This window comes from Chiroxiphia lanceolata, chromosome 10 (assembly GCF_009829145.1).
Source record: "Chiroxiphia lanceolata isolate bChiLan1 chromosome 10, bChiLan1.pri, whole genome shotgun sequence".
Taxonomy (NCBI): domain Eukaryota; kingdom Metazoa; phylum Chordata; class Aves; order Passeriformes; family Pipridae; genus Chiroxiphia; species Chiroxiphia lanceolata.
The window spans coordinates 20,697,902-20,716,317 of NC_045646.1; the positions used below are offsets into that span (position 1 = coordinate 20,697,902).

The 18,416-nt window shown below is 39.3% G+C and overlaps 1 protein-coding gene across 1 annotated transcript in view; it reads left to right on the forward strand.

Moving 5' to 3' along the window:
* Nucleotides 1-18,416, forward strand: part of LOC116791545 (vesicle-associated membrane protein 2-like) — a 52,505-nt gene that overhangs the window by 18,394 nt on the left and 15,695 nt on the right. The window contains exon 2 of the mRNA XM_032697659.1: nucleotides 17,328-17,442. Coding sequence (XP_032553550.1) covers nucleotides 17,328-17,442 — 115 coding nt within the window. The remainder of the gene's footprint in view (nucleotides 1-17,327; nucleotides 17,443-18,416) is intronic.

Consider the following 18,416-nt stretch of genomic DNA (forward strand, 5'->3'; position numbering starts at 1 on the left):
GAAATCTGTCATCAAACTGAACACAAGTATTTGCCTACTTGTACTTCTTAACCAATAAAACATTCTCAGCTACTGTTTTACAATGTGAGTCTGTGGTGGAGATGGAAGACTGTTTGCATTGACTTTTGTAAGAAAATTCAAACTATGTAGAATTGAACTTTTCCTGGTATAGGACTTTTCTTAATGGGAATGCCTTTGCACCACGTTATTATTTACTGGCTGTACATCTGGGTTTTCAGGCAAGTATTTTTAATTTTCTTCTGAACTGAAATCAATATGAATGTTTGTGGTGGATGCTTTTATTTGTACTTTCAAAACATTTTTCATGTTGTTAATTCCTTCATGGCAGTTGAGTGACTGAGTGCAGAAAAAAGAGGAAAAGCATCGGCATTGTTTGAAAGCTGAATGATTGCTTGCATGAATGCCTGCATGAATGATTTCTTACACTACTTCTACATAAAATGAACAGTGTCCTCCAGAGAGAGCCACTGACATCACTGAGGCATAACACTGAATAACAGTAGCAAAACCAGAAAGGGGTGTCTACATGCAAGACTTTTAAATGGTGCTGGCTTTGGCCCTTCCAAGGAAATACAATTTGTGTGATTACCTTTTTTCCATTCTGCTAAACTTGATAGAGTGGTGAAGACCTCATAGATACAAATTCCTAAAAGCTGGGGGACATCAGCCAGGTAGAGGCCCCACTTATTGTTGCCAGCTGAGGAAAAGTCAGCAGGAGAAGCTCAGGAGCTCTTTGTTATTGTGGTTGGCTGTACCCAGGGATGGTTGGGACCTCACCACACTGACTGTTCTGACACCCACTGGAAGGAGAAAGGGTGGGGAAGAGCAAGTGGATGTGTCAGGAGGTGTTACAGGTTAGCAAGCCTTGCAAGATGGTAAGGGAGGTAAGCTGGAGGTATTTTGGATATGAAATCAGGCCTTATTGGTTTAGTTCCTTGTGGGACAGTTCATAATATAGTTGCAAAGGTTGCTTTTTGCTGACGGTTTTAACACCATAAACCAGAGAATAAATGGAATAGTTCTGAATATTGCTGATGTTTTAGACCAGTAGAAGGGTTAAGGCTCAGTATCAACAAAAACTCTTTAGAGACCCTAACCACAGAAAAAAGCAGAAATTGTATACAAAGTAAAGAAGTATGATAATATACCATGAGTGTTTGTTCTACAAATAAATAAGCCAGTGGACTGAATATTTGTCCTGCTTTGAAGCATTTCATTTCCAAGCAAACTAACATGCAAACCATTATTAATACAGTTCTTTTAGCACCCTTACTGAGATCTATGTTTCATTCTGTAGCACAGAGAAATTTTTGAGTCCAGTGCACAAATAGTCAAGCAAAAATGTTCTTTCCTTTTGAGCATTGACTGTTGTCTCCAGTTGCACCAGAGAACATCTAAAGCTGTAAAATGGAGCTATATTCTACTATTAAAAGCTCCTTAGACATTGCCTGATACCTTGAGGACTTGTGACAGTAATATTTTACTATAATTACTTTCGTAAGATGAAGACAGAGCCCTGAAGTTGCTGTCATTTTCCCTGTATTAGTTAAACCAAATACATGTGATTCAGACATATCCTCTGACAGAATGCCTTGAATTTACATGATTAGAAAGCTCTTCATATTAAATGCAACTCATCAAGGCATTTCTCACAAGTAAAATACCTGTGTCAAATTAGCCCCTTTTCCTTTACAATGATAGGAGAGTAATCTTACTGAATTCAAGCAAAATCTCTGAGCTACCTGCACATCAGGTGGGTAGTTATATAATGCCTATAATTAGTTCCAAATGTAAAACTCCATGTGCAAAACTGAAAGCTGAGTTGAAGTTCTTTAAAAAAACCAAAAAAACCCCAAACAAAACAAAACAAAAAAGCCAAACAAAAACAACTCCCCCCCCAAGAAACCACCAAAAAACCCCCCAAACAACCCCTTCCCAACTTCCCTCCCCCAAACCAAACCAAAACAACAAGAAAAAACCCCCAGGACAAAGTGGTACTGCAAACTTCTGAAAGAGAGGCTTTTTCACAAAATTAGGCCCTTCAAATCTATTGAATCTCATTAAATGTTAGTCAGAAGCTTAGTAAGAAAAAATACTTAGGAGAAAATGTTAGAGGATTCTTTATTGTGGGGGTATTGTTTAGGAAGGTTGTTTATAGAAGTAAGGTGCAGGTTCTCTGGAAAGTTGCCATAAAACAGAGTTATGTGGTATCAGGCCATCAATAACCACTTACAGACTGTTCTCTTATGCTAGTTTGAAGCTCCTCACAGAAGCACTGCTATTAATCCACATATGCACAGATGGTGCATTACATCTAATGGCTGCTGGTAAGCATGTGAATGCAACATGATGGCTGCACCTAGTAAGAACTTGCCTTTATTTTTAAAAAGTTGTGGTACTATGCAGTAATATCAGATACTGTAATTAGTTGTGGCACTATGCAGTAATATCAGATACAGTAATTAGTTGTGGTACTATGCAGTAATATCAGATGTTCTGGTATTTGTGAGGCTCTAATTCTGCAGGAAAATTACTGGAGGGAAACTGTGAATTTGGTAGAACTTCACCTAAAGAAGATTACAGCAGAATGCAAGAGTGGAGTAAAAAACCAGACAAGTGCTCCACTGATAAAAGAAGATGGATCAACTTTGGTTCATCACGTTTACTCCCCTGTGTGAGCACAAAGTAAAAAATGAACTTGCTATAACCATGCTTGGTTGGATGAGTGTTGGTGAGGCTGTGATAATTACTCGTTCATTATTGGAAGCTGAATGCTGTTCTTTTAACTCCTAAAAGATTTGAGAATCTCTGTTAGTGTTTAGTGACTATATAAACAGTATAGGAGCAAAATAAAACCCTGAAAATTAGCAACACTCCAGAAGGTGAGATGGTTAACAAAATTATTTTTTCTGCGAATTACAGATTATATTTCATTTACATGCATAACTTGGATGTAGTAGTGTGGAGAGATTACCATAATCACCAAATATATACTTTATCTGAATTTGAGTTAGCAGTCATTGATAAAAAACAAATTAATTCAGGTAGAAACTGTTTTTATTCAAATGAACTGCAGCTTGAAACACACACTAAGGCCAAAATGTCATTAAATGACTTATTGTGTTGTGTAGCTGTATTATTTCATAGTTTAGTTTCTTAAACCATTACAAGTTTTTTGAATCAACAGTCAAGGATTGGTTTGTTGATGTTCAAGTATTTTATTTGATATTCAGCCTTCTAACCATTTAAATTAATAACCTACTAATCTTAGACCAGTATGTTTTTGTCTTCTGGACTGGAGAATAATCTGATGTCAAGCATCTCTCCCTGAGCCCTGATGGTCATGTACACTTGTGTATACACATTTGTGCAACTACTTCAGGCTCCAAAATTGCATAACAAAGTCTTATGTTAGTAACTTTTATGATTTTGAAGTGCATCAATACTTCACAGTTTATTATTTCTTTAACTTTTTGATTTGGAGTTGCCTGTGAGAAGTCTGAGCAGCTAACAATTTTTTTTTTTAATAATTTGAAAATAATCTCAGAACTGCTATTCAGTGGATTACTCACAAGCTGTAGGTTGTTTTTATTTTAAATCTGGAAAAAATGGAAATGTGGTCTGTTCATTTAGGCTGGTTTAATTCTGTAATTTTTTCTTCCATTTGAACTCTGGAATCAGTCTTCAAAATCTGTTTTCCCAATAACACTGTAGTTTGTCTTTCTGATAATATTTGTCTCAGTTAGCTCATTTAAATAATCAAAGACAGCAGGTACTGCAAATTTCAATATTTTTATGAGTATATTATTAAATTATTTTTAACAAGATAGTTCTAATTAAGACTAGGAAACTGAATCAACCCAGTTATAAAGAGATTGGGCAATGAACAGGTTAAAATGTACTTTGCTAAAGATCTCGTAGGTTTGGTTTCTACCAAACTCTAAGAAGGAAAACATTCCTTTTCATTTCTCTTCTGAATTTCCCTGTGGATATTCAGCCACTCTAGGACTTTATGGGCAACCTAAAGAGCTTCCCTCTCAGGTTTCCATGCAGGCACCAAGATTCTTCATATTCACAAGTCACAGCTCTTTCTTTTCTAGATACTGTGGTGTCTCAGCTGATTCATGACTGAGGGGTCTATGCTGCAGATAAGCTTTGGGCAGTCCTCATTAGGGGCCCTGCCACTAAGCACTGCAAAGCATACTGCAAGGATTAATGGCTCTGTCTGGTGCCCTGGGAGTTTTTCTTGAGTTAACAGTGATAAATGAACCATCAAAATGTCTGATATAAATACTGCTGGGGAAAGAATCAGACAAACCTGTATCAGATCTGAAGTAGAAGTGAGTCCTCCCTGGAGATAAGGGAGTGGTCCAGATAAACTCCTGAGTCCTTTTTCAGATAAATTTTCTCTTTTCCCTTATTCTCTTAAAGGGAAAAAAAACCTCAGAAAAGTAAAACCTCAGTCAGAAGGAAGTCTGGTTTGGAGATACACTCACAGTTATGTCAAAATCTGTTGCTTACATTGGGAACTGACTGACCTTGTGTGGTTCCCCAAATTTTTACTATCAGTCCAAAGCACAAGGATTTCATATTACCATCTAAACAAAATCTAATTTAATAAATGGTTAATTAACTTTAAGGGAATACCTTTTTGATATGGAATACTTAGTGCCATATGTCACCTTTGCATCTAACATACAGCAGTGTTCTTTGTCAGCTCACACATCTGTCTGTGAGAATTATAAGGCATCACTTACAATTACATCCTTTTAAAGCACTTATAATATATTAAGTTTTGCTGCATTCAGTGACCACTTTGGTTTTCTGGAAGCACAATGGCTCTGGGCTGTGCCTTGTCAGGTCACTAATCTCCATCCTGCACTCAGCCCATCAGCCACATGAGAGTGACTCATTCTCTGCAAACCTCCTGTTGCTTAGTAGCTGTTTGTAATGTGAAAAAGAGTTGGGAAAGTAGTGGTGAGGTAAGAGGAAAAGGGTTGGGAGGCAGAGTGTTCCTGGCTGCCTAAAAGGAACTTGTGAATGAGGGCATTATTTGACCATCTAATTGGGGAGAAATTTTTCTGTTTCCTCACAGGTCCAAGGCACATGAATTTACATGTTCTGCTGCTCTCTATTGTCAGCAGTATCTAGGAAAGTTACTCGTGTGTGGGCCTTTATTGTGTGCATTTATTTACTTAACACCATGGTACCACTTTCTCTTTTAAAATACCACTTGGTTACCAAGGGAACTGGTTACAGCCCTGCACACTTTCCCTCTGCCTGGCATGTGTGCCATACAGAAGGTTCCCAGTTGTGTTCCAGGATCTGGATGTCTGAGCCTGTAGTGCCAAGACTGCATTACAGCACTGCACCAGTGGGATGGCTCAAATGCAAAAGGACACAGGAGCTAAAGGAGTAATAATAAAAATGTAATAGCTCTATCAATGCATTGAATCTTGCTGTAGGTAGGCTGAATTTATTGTGGACAGGTAGATTTAATTACCAGTATTTAGTTGGGGTAGTTGTAGAAAGTTGTTTAGCTTTTTTATGGAAACAAAATGCATGAATAACGTTTTCTTCTAACTTTGAGTACGTATCTGTATCCAAATGTAATAGCAGAAGGTAATACTTTGCCCTTCAAGGGATGTAACACAGATGAAAAGACTGAGAGAGCTGGAAGAGTAGCTTTGAGGGCAGGGAATCCTATGGGAATGCTTCCCTTTTTTTTATATAAACAGGACTTCATGGGTGATTGTAAATGGGTTGCTTTGTCTCAACTAAGATTCTCACCTGTTCTTCTTCTCACTTGAACAACATATGGACAGTTCAAATTTTTATTCTTTGACTTGTAAAGCATAATAGGTTTAAATCTCAAACATTTCTTCTCAATCCTAATGACTTTTTTAATTCCAAAAAAGGACATGAGGAACTAGTGGTTACTTTTGAAGTATTGTAAAAAAAATTAACTTCCAAGTTTCAGCTGAATGCTAAGCAAAATAGCAATACTCACTCAGCAGACACGGAGGAGACAGTTTCCATTTATCTGGAGAACCCCAAGGGCTGTTTATAGTGGTGCAACTCACAACAGATTTTCAGCAAAGTGTCTAAGCATTTTCATAAACAGCAAAAGGCACTCTCTTGAGTGTAACAAGACTAAAAGACAGAACCAGGATAAACTGGTCTTTACTGAATTACAGACGTTTGTGGATTTAGTTGGGGTGAAAAAAAGCAAAATTAAAGTTCAGTTTCTGCACTGTAGCACTTTGCAAATATACAGGTGTGCACAACATTGATTTAAATACCTCAAATAAATTAGAAAATCAGATGCCACATCTCAGCCTCAGCATTGATCCACAGAGTATACCTGTGAGCTTCTGAAATCACACTAAGGGTTCTGGAATTGTGATCTAAAAATAGGTCTTTATGTAAAGCAAAGACAGTCATTAAAAAATATCAGAGTTTTCAGAGAAGGACAGATGGTAAGATAAAGGTGGGAGCATAGCCTAAGGAGAAGCTACAAGGCTCTTGGTGATCCCATGAGGATGGGGAGTTTAGGAGAGATGATGGTGATGATACAGGCAAATGTTACTTTACACATTTGTATGATTTTCTGTTAATATTTAATGAATTTAAATCACTTTGCCAAGTGATTTATTTGGCAGAATAGTCTCAAAGATCTTCTTTAAAAGGTCTTTAAAACTCTGGTTTTGTTGTATTCAAAATGTTCTGGGGTTTTATTTTTTTTCATTCAATGAGAACTGGAGAAGTTTCCCTTTATTGCTTTAATGCATTTGATTGGTTAAATGGAATCTAGTTTCATTAATTGATGGATGTTGAGACTGGGGAGAAAATACATTGTGTGTGAATCATAACACTGTGGGAAGGTGGAGCACCTGTGATAAGGATACAGTCACTTGTAAACGGGAACTGTGTTTCATGGAAACTCTTCCAGAACTGAATAGGACATTTTGTGAGAAATAAGGATGAAAGGTTGGCTTTCTGTACAGGTACTTTTGCTGTTCTCTAACACTTGCACAAACAATGTGACTGCTGTTTAAGTAATGAATAGGTGGGATAAACTATCCAGTGCAGCTCTCTTGGCCAAATAGTTAGAGAAGATTTAAGCTTAATAAGCCTCCTGATAATTAAGCTCTAATATAAGGAACAATGGTAATTACCCTATAAAGTTTAGTTGTGATGAAACAGCCACTGACTAGCAGTGGCACATATATATAGCAAGGCTACAAAAACGTTTCACTGCTGATGGAAATGTGACTTTCAGCTATTTTGTTGTTACTGTCTCTTCTTTAAAAAAAAAAAAAAGGCATGTTAATAGTTGATTTCCTTCTAAAGTACAACAAGAGTGCTGGGAAATAATTTACAGGCAAGCAGAAAACCCCCAAGCCTCCTAGGTTTTAATTTGAGTCTTTTAAAAGACAGGCATAGAAAACATCCTTGATCCCAAAAATGTTTCTTAAAAGCACGGAAAGCATATCAATCTTTCCATTCTTTTGAGAGTCTTCATTGCTTCTCTGTATCAGAGGTAACTTTTAACTGACTACAACCAGCAACAAATTATAGCATTTTCTTCTACACCAGCACATGAGTCAGTGAGTAGGGGATGGCTGAGTCAAACTCTGCCCTGATCTTTCCCTCCCACTCCCTGCCCAGCTGCTGCCTGTTTACTCCTTAGGGTATATCCCATGAAACTGGAAGGCTACACAGAATATTAGAAAGAGTGGGTGCTCTTACTCCTTTGCATGAGAAACACAGGCCATGTCTGCCCATAACGTTCCACATCAGCGTGAACGTCAAGTACAGCAGCTCCAGTTCAGGGACTTTGCTTAAAGCTGCCATTTCCACTCAACTGTGTCCTTAGGGATTGCTCTGGAGCTTGGAAAGAGAGGTTTGTGAATCTGGAATATCTGGCAGACTACGATGTTTAGCATCACTGGGCTTGTTCAACTCTGGCTTTAGAGTTATGAATTTTTGAAACATTTCTCTAGCAACATGTCTGGTATTTGTCTCTTTGCCCTACAGTTTGTCTTTAAGACATATTGTATTTCTTCTTTATCTTCCAAGAAGAAGAGGGAAATGGCAGCAGCGATACTGACTACATTTTCAGTGTATTTATTGTTCTATTCTTGTTTCAGACATATCTCACTAAGGCACTGGGTACAGCTTTGTTGTTAGGCTTCCTCTCTCCCACAGCCTGGTACACTTTGGTGATTTCTGCTTTAATCCAGTGTTGTGTGTATACAATCAGTTTTCTCTTTCCCTAATTTCAGATTGATAACTTAGTGCAAGAAAAATAAAGGTTTTGTGTTACCCAGGGTTTGATTTCTCTGCTGAATCTCTTCTTTGTTTGTTTTGGTTTGTTGGGTTTTTGTCATTCTTGGGTTGGTTTTTGTGTGTATCTATTCTTATGCCCAGTAAAAGCGCTCTCCTATTTATAAACTAAAATTCCTTTAGTAAAGTTTTGTAAGGAGAAAAATGCAACTCTTCCTGTGCTGGTCAGTCTTTGTGATATTTTTCCAGGTGTGTAAGCTCAGTGTGCAAGACAGAGCTCTAGTAACTGGAGAAAGGTTGCTACCAATGCACCTTGCAAAGTCAAGAGCTCTCAGGGATGCAGTTGAAAACCACATCAGCTCAGATGGACTGCATTAAGATAAAAACACAGAGGTCTAATGGAGCATAAGGAACTTCTGTAAGAGAAAATTCTGTTGGTTTTTTTTGTTTTGTAACAGTATTTCCATTTACCTACACTAGATTTAATCTGTATGGAACTGACTTGAAATAATAACCTCTTGAGACAAAATCAGATCACAGAACTGCTCTTTGTGCCAGTTTTATTACCTTTAGCCCACACCATAACCTGGATACTCAAAGTTAACAGATTGAAAAGCATCAAAAAATAAAAAAGGGACAAAAAAAAGAAGCTTGTATTCTTTCAGCTAATGAAAAGAAATTACTAAAAGAGCCTTAAACCTGCCAATTATGAAATCTCATAAGAAGTTATAGAAGGTGCAGCCAATACTACCTAGGAACTAGAGATAACACTTCCTTTTAAAAATTGACTTCTAGTGCAATGTTTTAGTATTTTTCTGTGTAGACATTTCACTGAAGACATTTTTTTAGTTATTAACTATTATGAATATTAACTATTATGAAATAAGGATTTTCCACATTTTTTACTAAACTAATTTCTATCTGAAAGCAGCCTGATGCAAATTATGAATTTAAACAAGCAAAATTTAGAGAACAATAAATTACATTTGTTTCTTTTTACAAAATGATGTTAATGTCAATATAAATATTAAGAGAAAGTTTTTTATTATTACTTAAACCTGTATTTTCTTTCATTCTTTAATTTAAAAAAAATCTCAGTTTAGTGTAAAGATTACAGTTAGTTTCAAATCAGCAAATAATGAGAATTAACCCCTCTGACGGGGTATGTAGATTTGCAGTCCCTGTAGCTGTGAAAAAATATCTGTAATTTCATCCAAGATTACCCAGATTTGTAGCTCATCTAATGCAGAGGTTTGTCAGGGGCAAAGTTCCCTGTGATCTGGCAGTAGGTGAGCAGAGGTCTCACGAGGTGCTGTGGGGCTGCCCCATAAGTGAACCAGCTCCAGTGGGTGCTCAGTAACGTGGAGCTCTTCCTTCCCTCTTGCAGTTGTCCCAGAGAGACCTAATTTGCTGCTCTGCCCCCTGGGAAGAGATGGGGAACTCTCTTCGCTGCTTTTGGAGAGGCAAGTGCTATGGTGTAAAAATTAAACCCCATGTCACAGTGTGTCAGAGCTGAGATTTGGTTAGTCTGGGTCAACACAACTCCTAACTGTGGTTTAAGTAGCAGACTGAGCTCTTTTAAGTGGGGCAGAGGGGTTACAGGTGATAATGGTGACTGACTACTTGGCTGTCTTCCTCATTGATTCCATACCATTTTGTTAAACCTTCCTTTGTCCAGTTAAATGTGAACAGGAGACTGGTCAGCTGGGATCTAAAGGCTGAACTGGTTTGTATGTGCAGGAGCTTTTTTGAATCAGCGATCACTTCACAGTGGGGTACGTGAGATCCTTGGCTTCTATAACGGAGCTCTGAGGTTTTAATTTGTGAAGATAAAATGTGAACACTGACACTCTGAGTTGTCTAACCCTTAATCATCTTTCAAGCAAATCTATGGACTACTCTGCAAAACATGAGCAGTGGTTAACACAACATGCCTGCATTGAGCTGACTTTATCTTAAGCCACAGACTTTGCAAAAGATGACAGCAAGGGGGAAAAGGATTTGAAAAAATCTGTAGTGTTGGTATTTCAGAAAAGGAATCCTGCCTTGTGTTACTTTTTTGACTAGCTGAAACCCTGAGGCTCCACAACCGGTTGTTCTGAAGGCTAAAATTTAGAGAAATTATGGAAATAATGTAACTCTTTCTGGAAAATTCTTATGTTTGTCACAAAAATAATCTGGCTGGACTAATTGGCATGATTCAGAATTCAGGTGTTTGTGGCTTTGTAAGCAATGTTCATTTGGCTTGAATAGAAGATATTGGAGAAGGTAAATCAGTCAGTTTTTTCTAACTTAAGAAATGTTGATCAAACTAAAGATGATGTCTTAAGGTTCCTCTATTTTTCCTTTGTGTGCATATTTAGCACACCAGATGGTTAATGCAGTCCTAATAAACTGGTGGGAATATTTAATTAAATGTGGTCCCAGGACATTAAATGTAGAGTATTATTCTTTGGCTGGTGATCAGAGTAAATATTTGGTATTAAGGGAGAGTCCTCATAGAATACTGTTGGTAGTAAATGAAAATCACATTTGGGAACACAAATATGTTCAAAGCAGAACTTTCTTCACAAAATTAAGACACCTCAAATGCTAATTCCTTTTATATGTGGGGTTTTTTTCCTACCACCAATTCACTATTACTCATTGCTACCCAGTTATTACAAATAGCATGAGAAATCATTTGAAATTTGATAGTCATAGAATAGAATGAGCCTAAGTTTAAGTCTGTAGCCATTTACTTGTCAATAGTCACATTTTTACTGAACACTGAAGTGCTCAGATAGAACACTGAAAAGCACAGTTAAGAACAACATCTCTGTTCAAGCAGTGATGCTTCCCTTGTAGTGAAGGAAGCCTGTTTGCTCTTTTTGGGATCCAATTCTGCTCTCTCTGTGAGATCTGAGGGCTGAAAACATCTTTCTGTAGTCTGAAAATCCCTCCAGCCCCAGTATGCAAATGTCCACTAGCCCAGCAGTGATACTCCCCTGTCAATAAGCTAATTATCTTCTCAGCCTAACCAGTTTTATGATATCATGGCTTTCTTTACTCCTATTGAACAACTTTATTTTTATTCCCCTGTGAAAGTGAGATTAGTAGAATGAAAACAAGGATGAAACTCAGCCTATTAAAATAGGCTAGTTAATAACTGAAGGGAGGAAGATGAACTAGAAATCTGAAATACATAAATTAGGTGGGCAACTGAACTAAAAAGCACATTCTCCTACTGAGTACATCTATTTTGGAACTGGGAAGTCATGCTCTCTAGCCAGGGTTGTCTTTTGAAAAGTCCTCTCACCTTAAAGGCAGAGAACATCACTTTCTACTTGTAAGAAGAATGAGAACCAAATTCTGAAGAAAATTTATTTTAAGCAGGTGTTAGAAGTTTCCCTAAACCTTTCCTGACAGACTTAGTGTGTGGTTTTGAAAGAGTAACAGGACCTGCCATTTGACACTATCCCATTTCACTATGGGAAAATCAAAAAATTTGCTAAGAGGTGCTGGGATGGATAGCTAATATCTCTTGATTTCGAGACACAAACACAAACATGACTGTCCACACACAGCTGTGGTAGGCATGTACTGTTAAGTTTGTACAATTAAGCACTCAAGTCTGGAAGGCCCAGAATCTTAAGTAGCAAAGGTATCAATTTCTTTGAGAGATGGCTTTGAGATGATGTGAGTAGGCTAGCACAGAATTTTACTCTGCCCAATTCAGTAAAACTGGATTTTGGTAGGACTGTGGCAAACCTTATGTAGCCAAACTGATTGCTAAGAAAGCTTTTTTGCTAATATTGGCTAAACTGACCTACTACAGAAATAAAACCCTGTGAAGCAGAATCAGATTAACAGAGAACTAGGAACTAGCAAATTCCTCCAGAATGCAGAAGACTCTAAGTATTATCAGGAAAAGTCCCCCTTTGCAAATTATCAGTGGGAAAATTGGTTTAGCTGTTACTGCATAGGAATAAACAAAGCAAGTTCAGAACTAACAGCAAACCCCCAGGGCTACAGAGCTCCTTTATTTCCTTAGAGATCCTCCCTGCCTCAAAGCTTTCCACTGCATCTCAATTCGCAGATGAACACTCTTGGCACCAGGGACACTGGGAAAGGGGTTTGTTTCTACAGCTACTCTTATGTCCAGGATCTCCACTGACATCCTTAGTCCCTAAAAAATGTATGAATTTGCATTTGTAGCTAATTTTAATAATTGTTTTAGAGTTAAATCTTGAGAGTACAAAGCTATGGAAGGGTTCTGATTTATTTTACAGTTAAACAGGTGTTTTTTGGTGTATTTTTCAAATTCCTTTGAAACAACAGACTGTCAAACTCCACTTACACAGTGAAGCCCAAATGGGTTAGATGCCTTTTGAAGGGGTCCACATGGAAGAATGGTGTTTTAAATATACATAAGTCACAACAGTAAATATTTACTACATAAATATGATACCTGAACAGTTTAAAAAAAAAAAAAAAGACAAGCAGTGAAATTTTATGTTTGAGGGAAAAGGGTTTGAGGAAAGGATTTGAGGAAAGAGGAATCACAGTGGAGTTCATAGAAAATTGCCTCCTTCATGTCACTTTTTATAGGGATCATTAGTCAAATGTGCTGCTGCATTGATGCACATGCACTGCCCTCCCTGCCACGGTCCGTGGGGGAGGAGAGAAGGGCCGCAGCACAAAGGGGTCCGATGCGGTTTGAGGTTGCAATGCAATGCTCCTTTAATGGGGGTGCACAAGGGTTTTATGAGCTCTGGCTTGGAATGCACCAGAAAATGGGGTGGAGCATGAGACAGACAACCAGGGAAACGAACAGGGATAGGGACTCAGGCGAAGAGGGAGGAACGGGGGAGGAACCGGGGAAGGAAAGGGTGTAGCTGTCTCCTCTCTGCAGCTTCTTGAGCCACTCAGAGAGGGAAGGAAGCACCACGAGGTGGACATGCCTGGGCAGTTACAACTGTAGGGGAAATCATACAATGTATATATTTATAAACACATGATAACTGTAAAGTCCATATAGTAAAGTCCTTTCAATCGCTGTGTATCTTTTTTCATTCCTGAAATCGTTCCCATTCTGATCCTTGGTCCTCCACACCTCCCCTGAGCTTTGCCAGCTGACACCAGCTAGAGCCGTCTGATGTAATTCTCACTTTCCTCGTGCTATAAGCTTCAGCTACGTTTCTCACTATCTAAGTCTGAGGGGTAGAAAATAACTCTTGCTATCAGAAATAGGTTGTGAGCTTTCACTCAAGTCAATAGTTGAAGAACAGAGGAGCAGAAGGATGGCAATGAAAAGGGCTGGGCTGCTTTGCCACAGGCTTTCTGTGCCACTGAGCAAGTCACTTAATCTCCCTGTACCTGTTTCCCAGCCATATGAGGGATAATAGCTTTTCCTTAGCTTATTGCAGTGTTGTTAGGATAAAGACTTTGAAGAGATTAGGTCCTGTAGCTGGAGGCTTTAAAAAGCACTTTGGATAAAAGAAAATGCTGAAAGCAGCCGTGGAGGTCCCAGTGTAAACTGTACCAAAGCCACAGTGGTGTCCTGGCATCCTGCTGGTGTTTGCATCGTGCATCTCCCTTCCCTAGCCTGACTAAGAAAATAATTTCTCCTGTGTAGCTCACACGTATGAACAAAAATGAAAGTATATGTCAGGCAGTTTCCCAAAATATTAGATACACAATTATCCTTAATGTTCTTTCAGCCAGTGCTGAAATGCAAAGCACTAACACTGGATATCTCCACTTCTATCTTAATTAGAGTTGAAGCTCCCTTTAGCTGTCAGAGCTAAGTAGTAAATTGCTTCCAAAATATCCAGGTGAGATGACAAATCTCTTAGTCGTGATTTTGACCTACTAGTTTCAGGCCCAATTAGAAGAACTGAGGATGTCTGAGTCAGCTGAGACCATTTTGCTGAATCACTAGGATAGTCCCTAAATGTTTCTTCCAAGGTTGCTGCATAGATACACAGGGCCAGCACCTGCTTTCAGTCAGATTGCTCATGTGCTAACTGAGGCAAAATCTGGCATTGTGGGGGCTGAAGGTATAACTAATGTTTTATAAAAAACAACCCAGCTGCTGAGGCTCTGGGCAAGTAGTGCAGTTGTCCTGCAGTGAGTGTACTTGGCACTCTCCCAGAGTTTACTCCAGTGCTCTGACATTGCAGAGTGGTTGCCATTTATAAGACTATTTCCTAGGGATTTATATTCTTTTTCACCAAGAGTAATAGAATTTTGTTCCCCTTTCAAAATTAATTTGACCTGTTCTTGGGAATGAAGATTCTCAACATCAACAGTAATTTTTTTTCCTTTTCCTAAAAATAAAAGTAGAGAGATCTGATGACTAGGGGCCCAGTGATGGAGCTTTTATATAGATTTTGCATTCTTTTGTAGTTCCCCAAAATCATGCCAGACTATGAGAAATTATATTTTAAAGTTGTGATGCTTCATGTATTTCAAAAGGAAGCTTCTCCAACATAGTGATAATGTTCTGCATAAATTTCTTTGAATAACGCTTCTGAGAAATTATAAGCTGATACAACATGGTACAGAGGCAATAATAGAAGAATTATTTAAATGTAGGAAGAATTATGCAAATGCAGGTTGGACTTTCATTCTAGAATTTTGGTACTAAGATATAACAGAGAATGTCTATGCTTTCAAGTGATGTAGACCTTCAGTTCCTTTCTTTACTAGAAAACTTAAGTTCAAAGACAAGCTCTTATTTGGATGCTTGTGTGGGACTGGAGCCACATCAGCACACTCTTTTGGTGAGTGCTCTTCTGCTCGTTGCTCTGACCCACAGGGCCATGAGTGAGGCAGCTGCTGTTACTGTGTAAGGAGAGCACAATTCCAGAGACACAAGGTTTGGAAAGCGTAGCTCTGCACTGCAGGCAGCACGTAGCTCTGGTTACTCTTGAATTAGATTTTATGTAATTAATTAAGATGGGTATGTTAATTACAAGCTTGCTGTGCCTTAGCATAAAGATTGTCATCTCTTTGCTAGTTACAGTAACTCCTGCTGGATGAGCAGGGCAGCTGTAAAAACACACTGGTTTTCCCATGGTCCCTCCCTTATGCAGGAAATGCCCCAGGAAATGCAATTGAAACTAAGTTAGATGGCAGCAAGGATGCTGGAAGAGAACAAACTAGAAAGTGTCTACCGTATGCCAAACCATTTTAAGGGCAGATTGGAAGGGCAAAAAAAAGATGACAGTTACCAGGCAGAAAAGGTACATGGCAGAACTTTTGAGTTATCTCCTAGCTTTGACCAAGAACACCTCTGCTTTTATAAGCTATGCTTACAGCAAACCTATATGGCAGGGAAAAACACTTCTGTTCTGTAGTCTCTAGGATGCCAACAGTACATAGCTCAAGAGAGGAGCTCTCTTAACTTTTGTAGTAGTGAAAAAATTCTGCTTGTTTTGATTGGGAAAATGCCCATTTATGTACTTAACTGCAAAGTTTTACAATTTCAATTTCAGCTCTGTTGTTGTACCAGGAAATCCCTTTGAAGTTGTTGATGCTCCAGGGAAGTCTTGTTTTGCATTGTGTGTGATATATATTATAGTCAGATTCTGATCCTTTGCGACAACTCAGAATAAATCCTGTCGAGATGCTGGCCCATGGCCATTGATGGAGTGATTCCATTGCAGGTGGCAGCAGCATCTGGTTTTTATGTTTTTAAATAGATGGGTCCTCAAATGATGATGGCTCCATTTCTTGCAACTAAAGCTTGATAAGGTCATTCTCACTTGCAGTTAAAAAGTGAAGTGTAAGTTACAGCAGAGCTACAGGTCTGCAAACAGCTGCTCCATCTCTGGGAGCCTCTGAGGGTCAGTGTTATCCTCAGGGATCTCAGCCCTCAGGCGATGCTGTCAAACTGAATTCTGCAGCTTAAGGTACCTTTGGGGAACTACTTTAGTGCCCCTCAGCACTTCGACAACGTATTAATGAGACCATAATTCCAGCAGCAATAATCAGACCCCAGGATGGAAAAGGGAATGATTCACAGAGAAACACTGTGTTCTCTCAGTCTGTCACTATGGGAAGGCATTGGTAATGCATGAGTGGGATTTGGTGATACTTTTCAGTTCACATGCTTAGGGATTTCCTCTGCAGCTTCAGGAAAGGTTTTATTTCTCTGCAGGAACAAGTGACAGTGGTCCTTTGGAAGGAGAGGCAGGTTTCACAGGTTAAAGTGTGGGTGTGAAAAATGGTGTTCAGGCCAGCAGGTTGATTTGTCTGTACTAACTCATACTCTGAGACAGACCGGGTCAGTTCTTGGATTTTAAGGAACCTTTGTTTTGTCTTTTGTTATAGAGCAAGCTGGGGAAAGTCAGTGTGGATGCTTAAGAAAAGAGCTGATGTGCAGGAGACCAGGGCTCTGTTCACAGCATTGCTACAAATATTTGCCTAGGATCTGTGGCAGATGCTCAAGCCTGGACAGCTGCTCTGGTGGCATTTGGTGACCACCAATGCCAGAGATGACTAACCTCATGCTGTGTGCAATTCTCACCCCCATTGCCTCCTCTAATTCTTTCTCCCCTGCTTTTGTTTATCTTTACTTAGTTAACTTCCAGCCAAACACAAAGAGCAGGGGAGTGCTTCACTCAGCACACTGAGAAGAAATACAGGGTCACAGCCCTGGCTCCTATAACATTAACACAAAATGCTAAGTGTGTTTCCTTAGCGAGACATAAGCTCTGCCCTGCTAGTCAGGCCTGTGATCAGTTTGGCCATTGGCCTAACTTAGGGTAGATACTCTGAATTGTTTGCTATTTTAAAAGGCAGCAAAGGAGAGGAAGAGTTTGATATAGTCCTGCTAAGAAACAGTGTAAAAGCTGATTGTGGTATGAGAAGGAATTGAACAGGAGGGTTGTGATCCAGGAACAGAAAACATGGGCTGAAACAATGGAAAAGTTCTTTTAAGAGATAGGTACTTTTTACCTGTTCCAGGAAAGGAGTAGTGAACAAGTAAAGATGGTCTCAGTCACTTATATTCTCTGGTTTTGATCTAGGTCTGCTCCAGCTCCTACCCAAGGTCCCACTGGTGCTGGGGCTGCAGGGCCTTCTCCTGCTACCAATGTGTCAAGCAACAAACGGCTGCAGCAGACACAAGCCCAGGTGGATGAGGTGAGTGGCTCCAAGTGATTTGTTGCTCACCACAAGTGTTGCTGTGGTTATTTTTTTTCTTTAAGATTTCTTTTCTCCATGATCCAGCAACACTCGTCTGAAGGCAGTGGATCTGGGAAATGAGGTTTATCAAAGATGGCATTTATGAGGAGCCAGGCAGTACAAGTGAGATTCTGAATATAAACATCCTTGTACCAGTAACAGTTCTGCAGAATAAATGTGGGCATTGGTGCCAGTTTGGGAATTCCTCCCAGTCAGTCAGGTTAGGAGGATATATCATAGTGGAACCAGCTCTTTTAATGTGTTCCCATGTTCCTAAAGGTTAGACACTAATCTCACAGACTGTTTCATAGAGACAACCTTTGACTTCTCAGAGGTAGATTTGTCAGAGAATTGTGCAGCTGAGGGCTGTGTTCATTAGCCAGAGCTCTATGGATTAATCATCACAATTTATCCCTAAAGAAAGGCACCTACATGTGATGTCATAACAGCATCTTTAACAAATCCCCACTCCTTTTGTTGGTCTTGGAGGACCATCTGGCTGTTTCAGCTGGGATCCTTAAATTCCTACAACACCTCGGCTGTAATGCCAGTGCCCCTCCAACTGCTGTGGTGATGGGAATAGGTGAACATCCCACTGCTCATCGGTGGAGTCCTTGAGCATTCCAGCAGTATAGGAGCACAATATCCAACTCAAATGCATTACTTAAGATGAATTAAATACACCTCTCAAGATGGGCTTTGTCTTTTTGAGAACTTTTTCTTTGCTGAAGAACTGAAATGGGGACTTTCTGGCTGCAGAAATGTCTAGACCAGTGTAGGAGGCGTGTCCAGGGGTGCAGGGGAAGCACCCAGGGCAGGGAAGCCCAGGGGACATGTACCCCATTGGTCACAAGGTCACATGGTTTTAAGGGATAAAAACAGCATTGGGTTTGAATTAAACTCTCTTTGATCACCATCTCATCAGAGAGCAG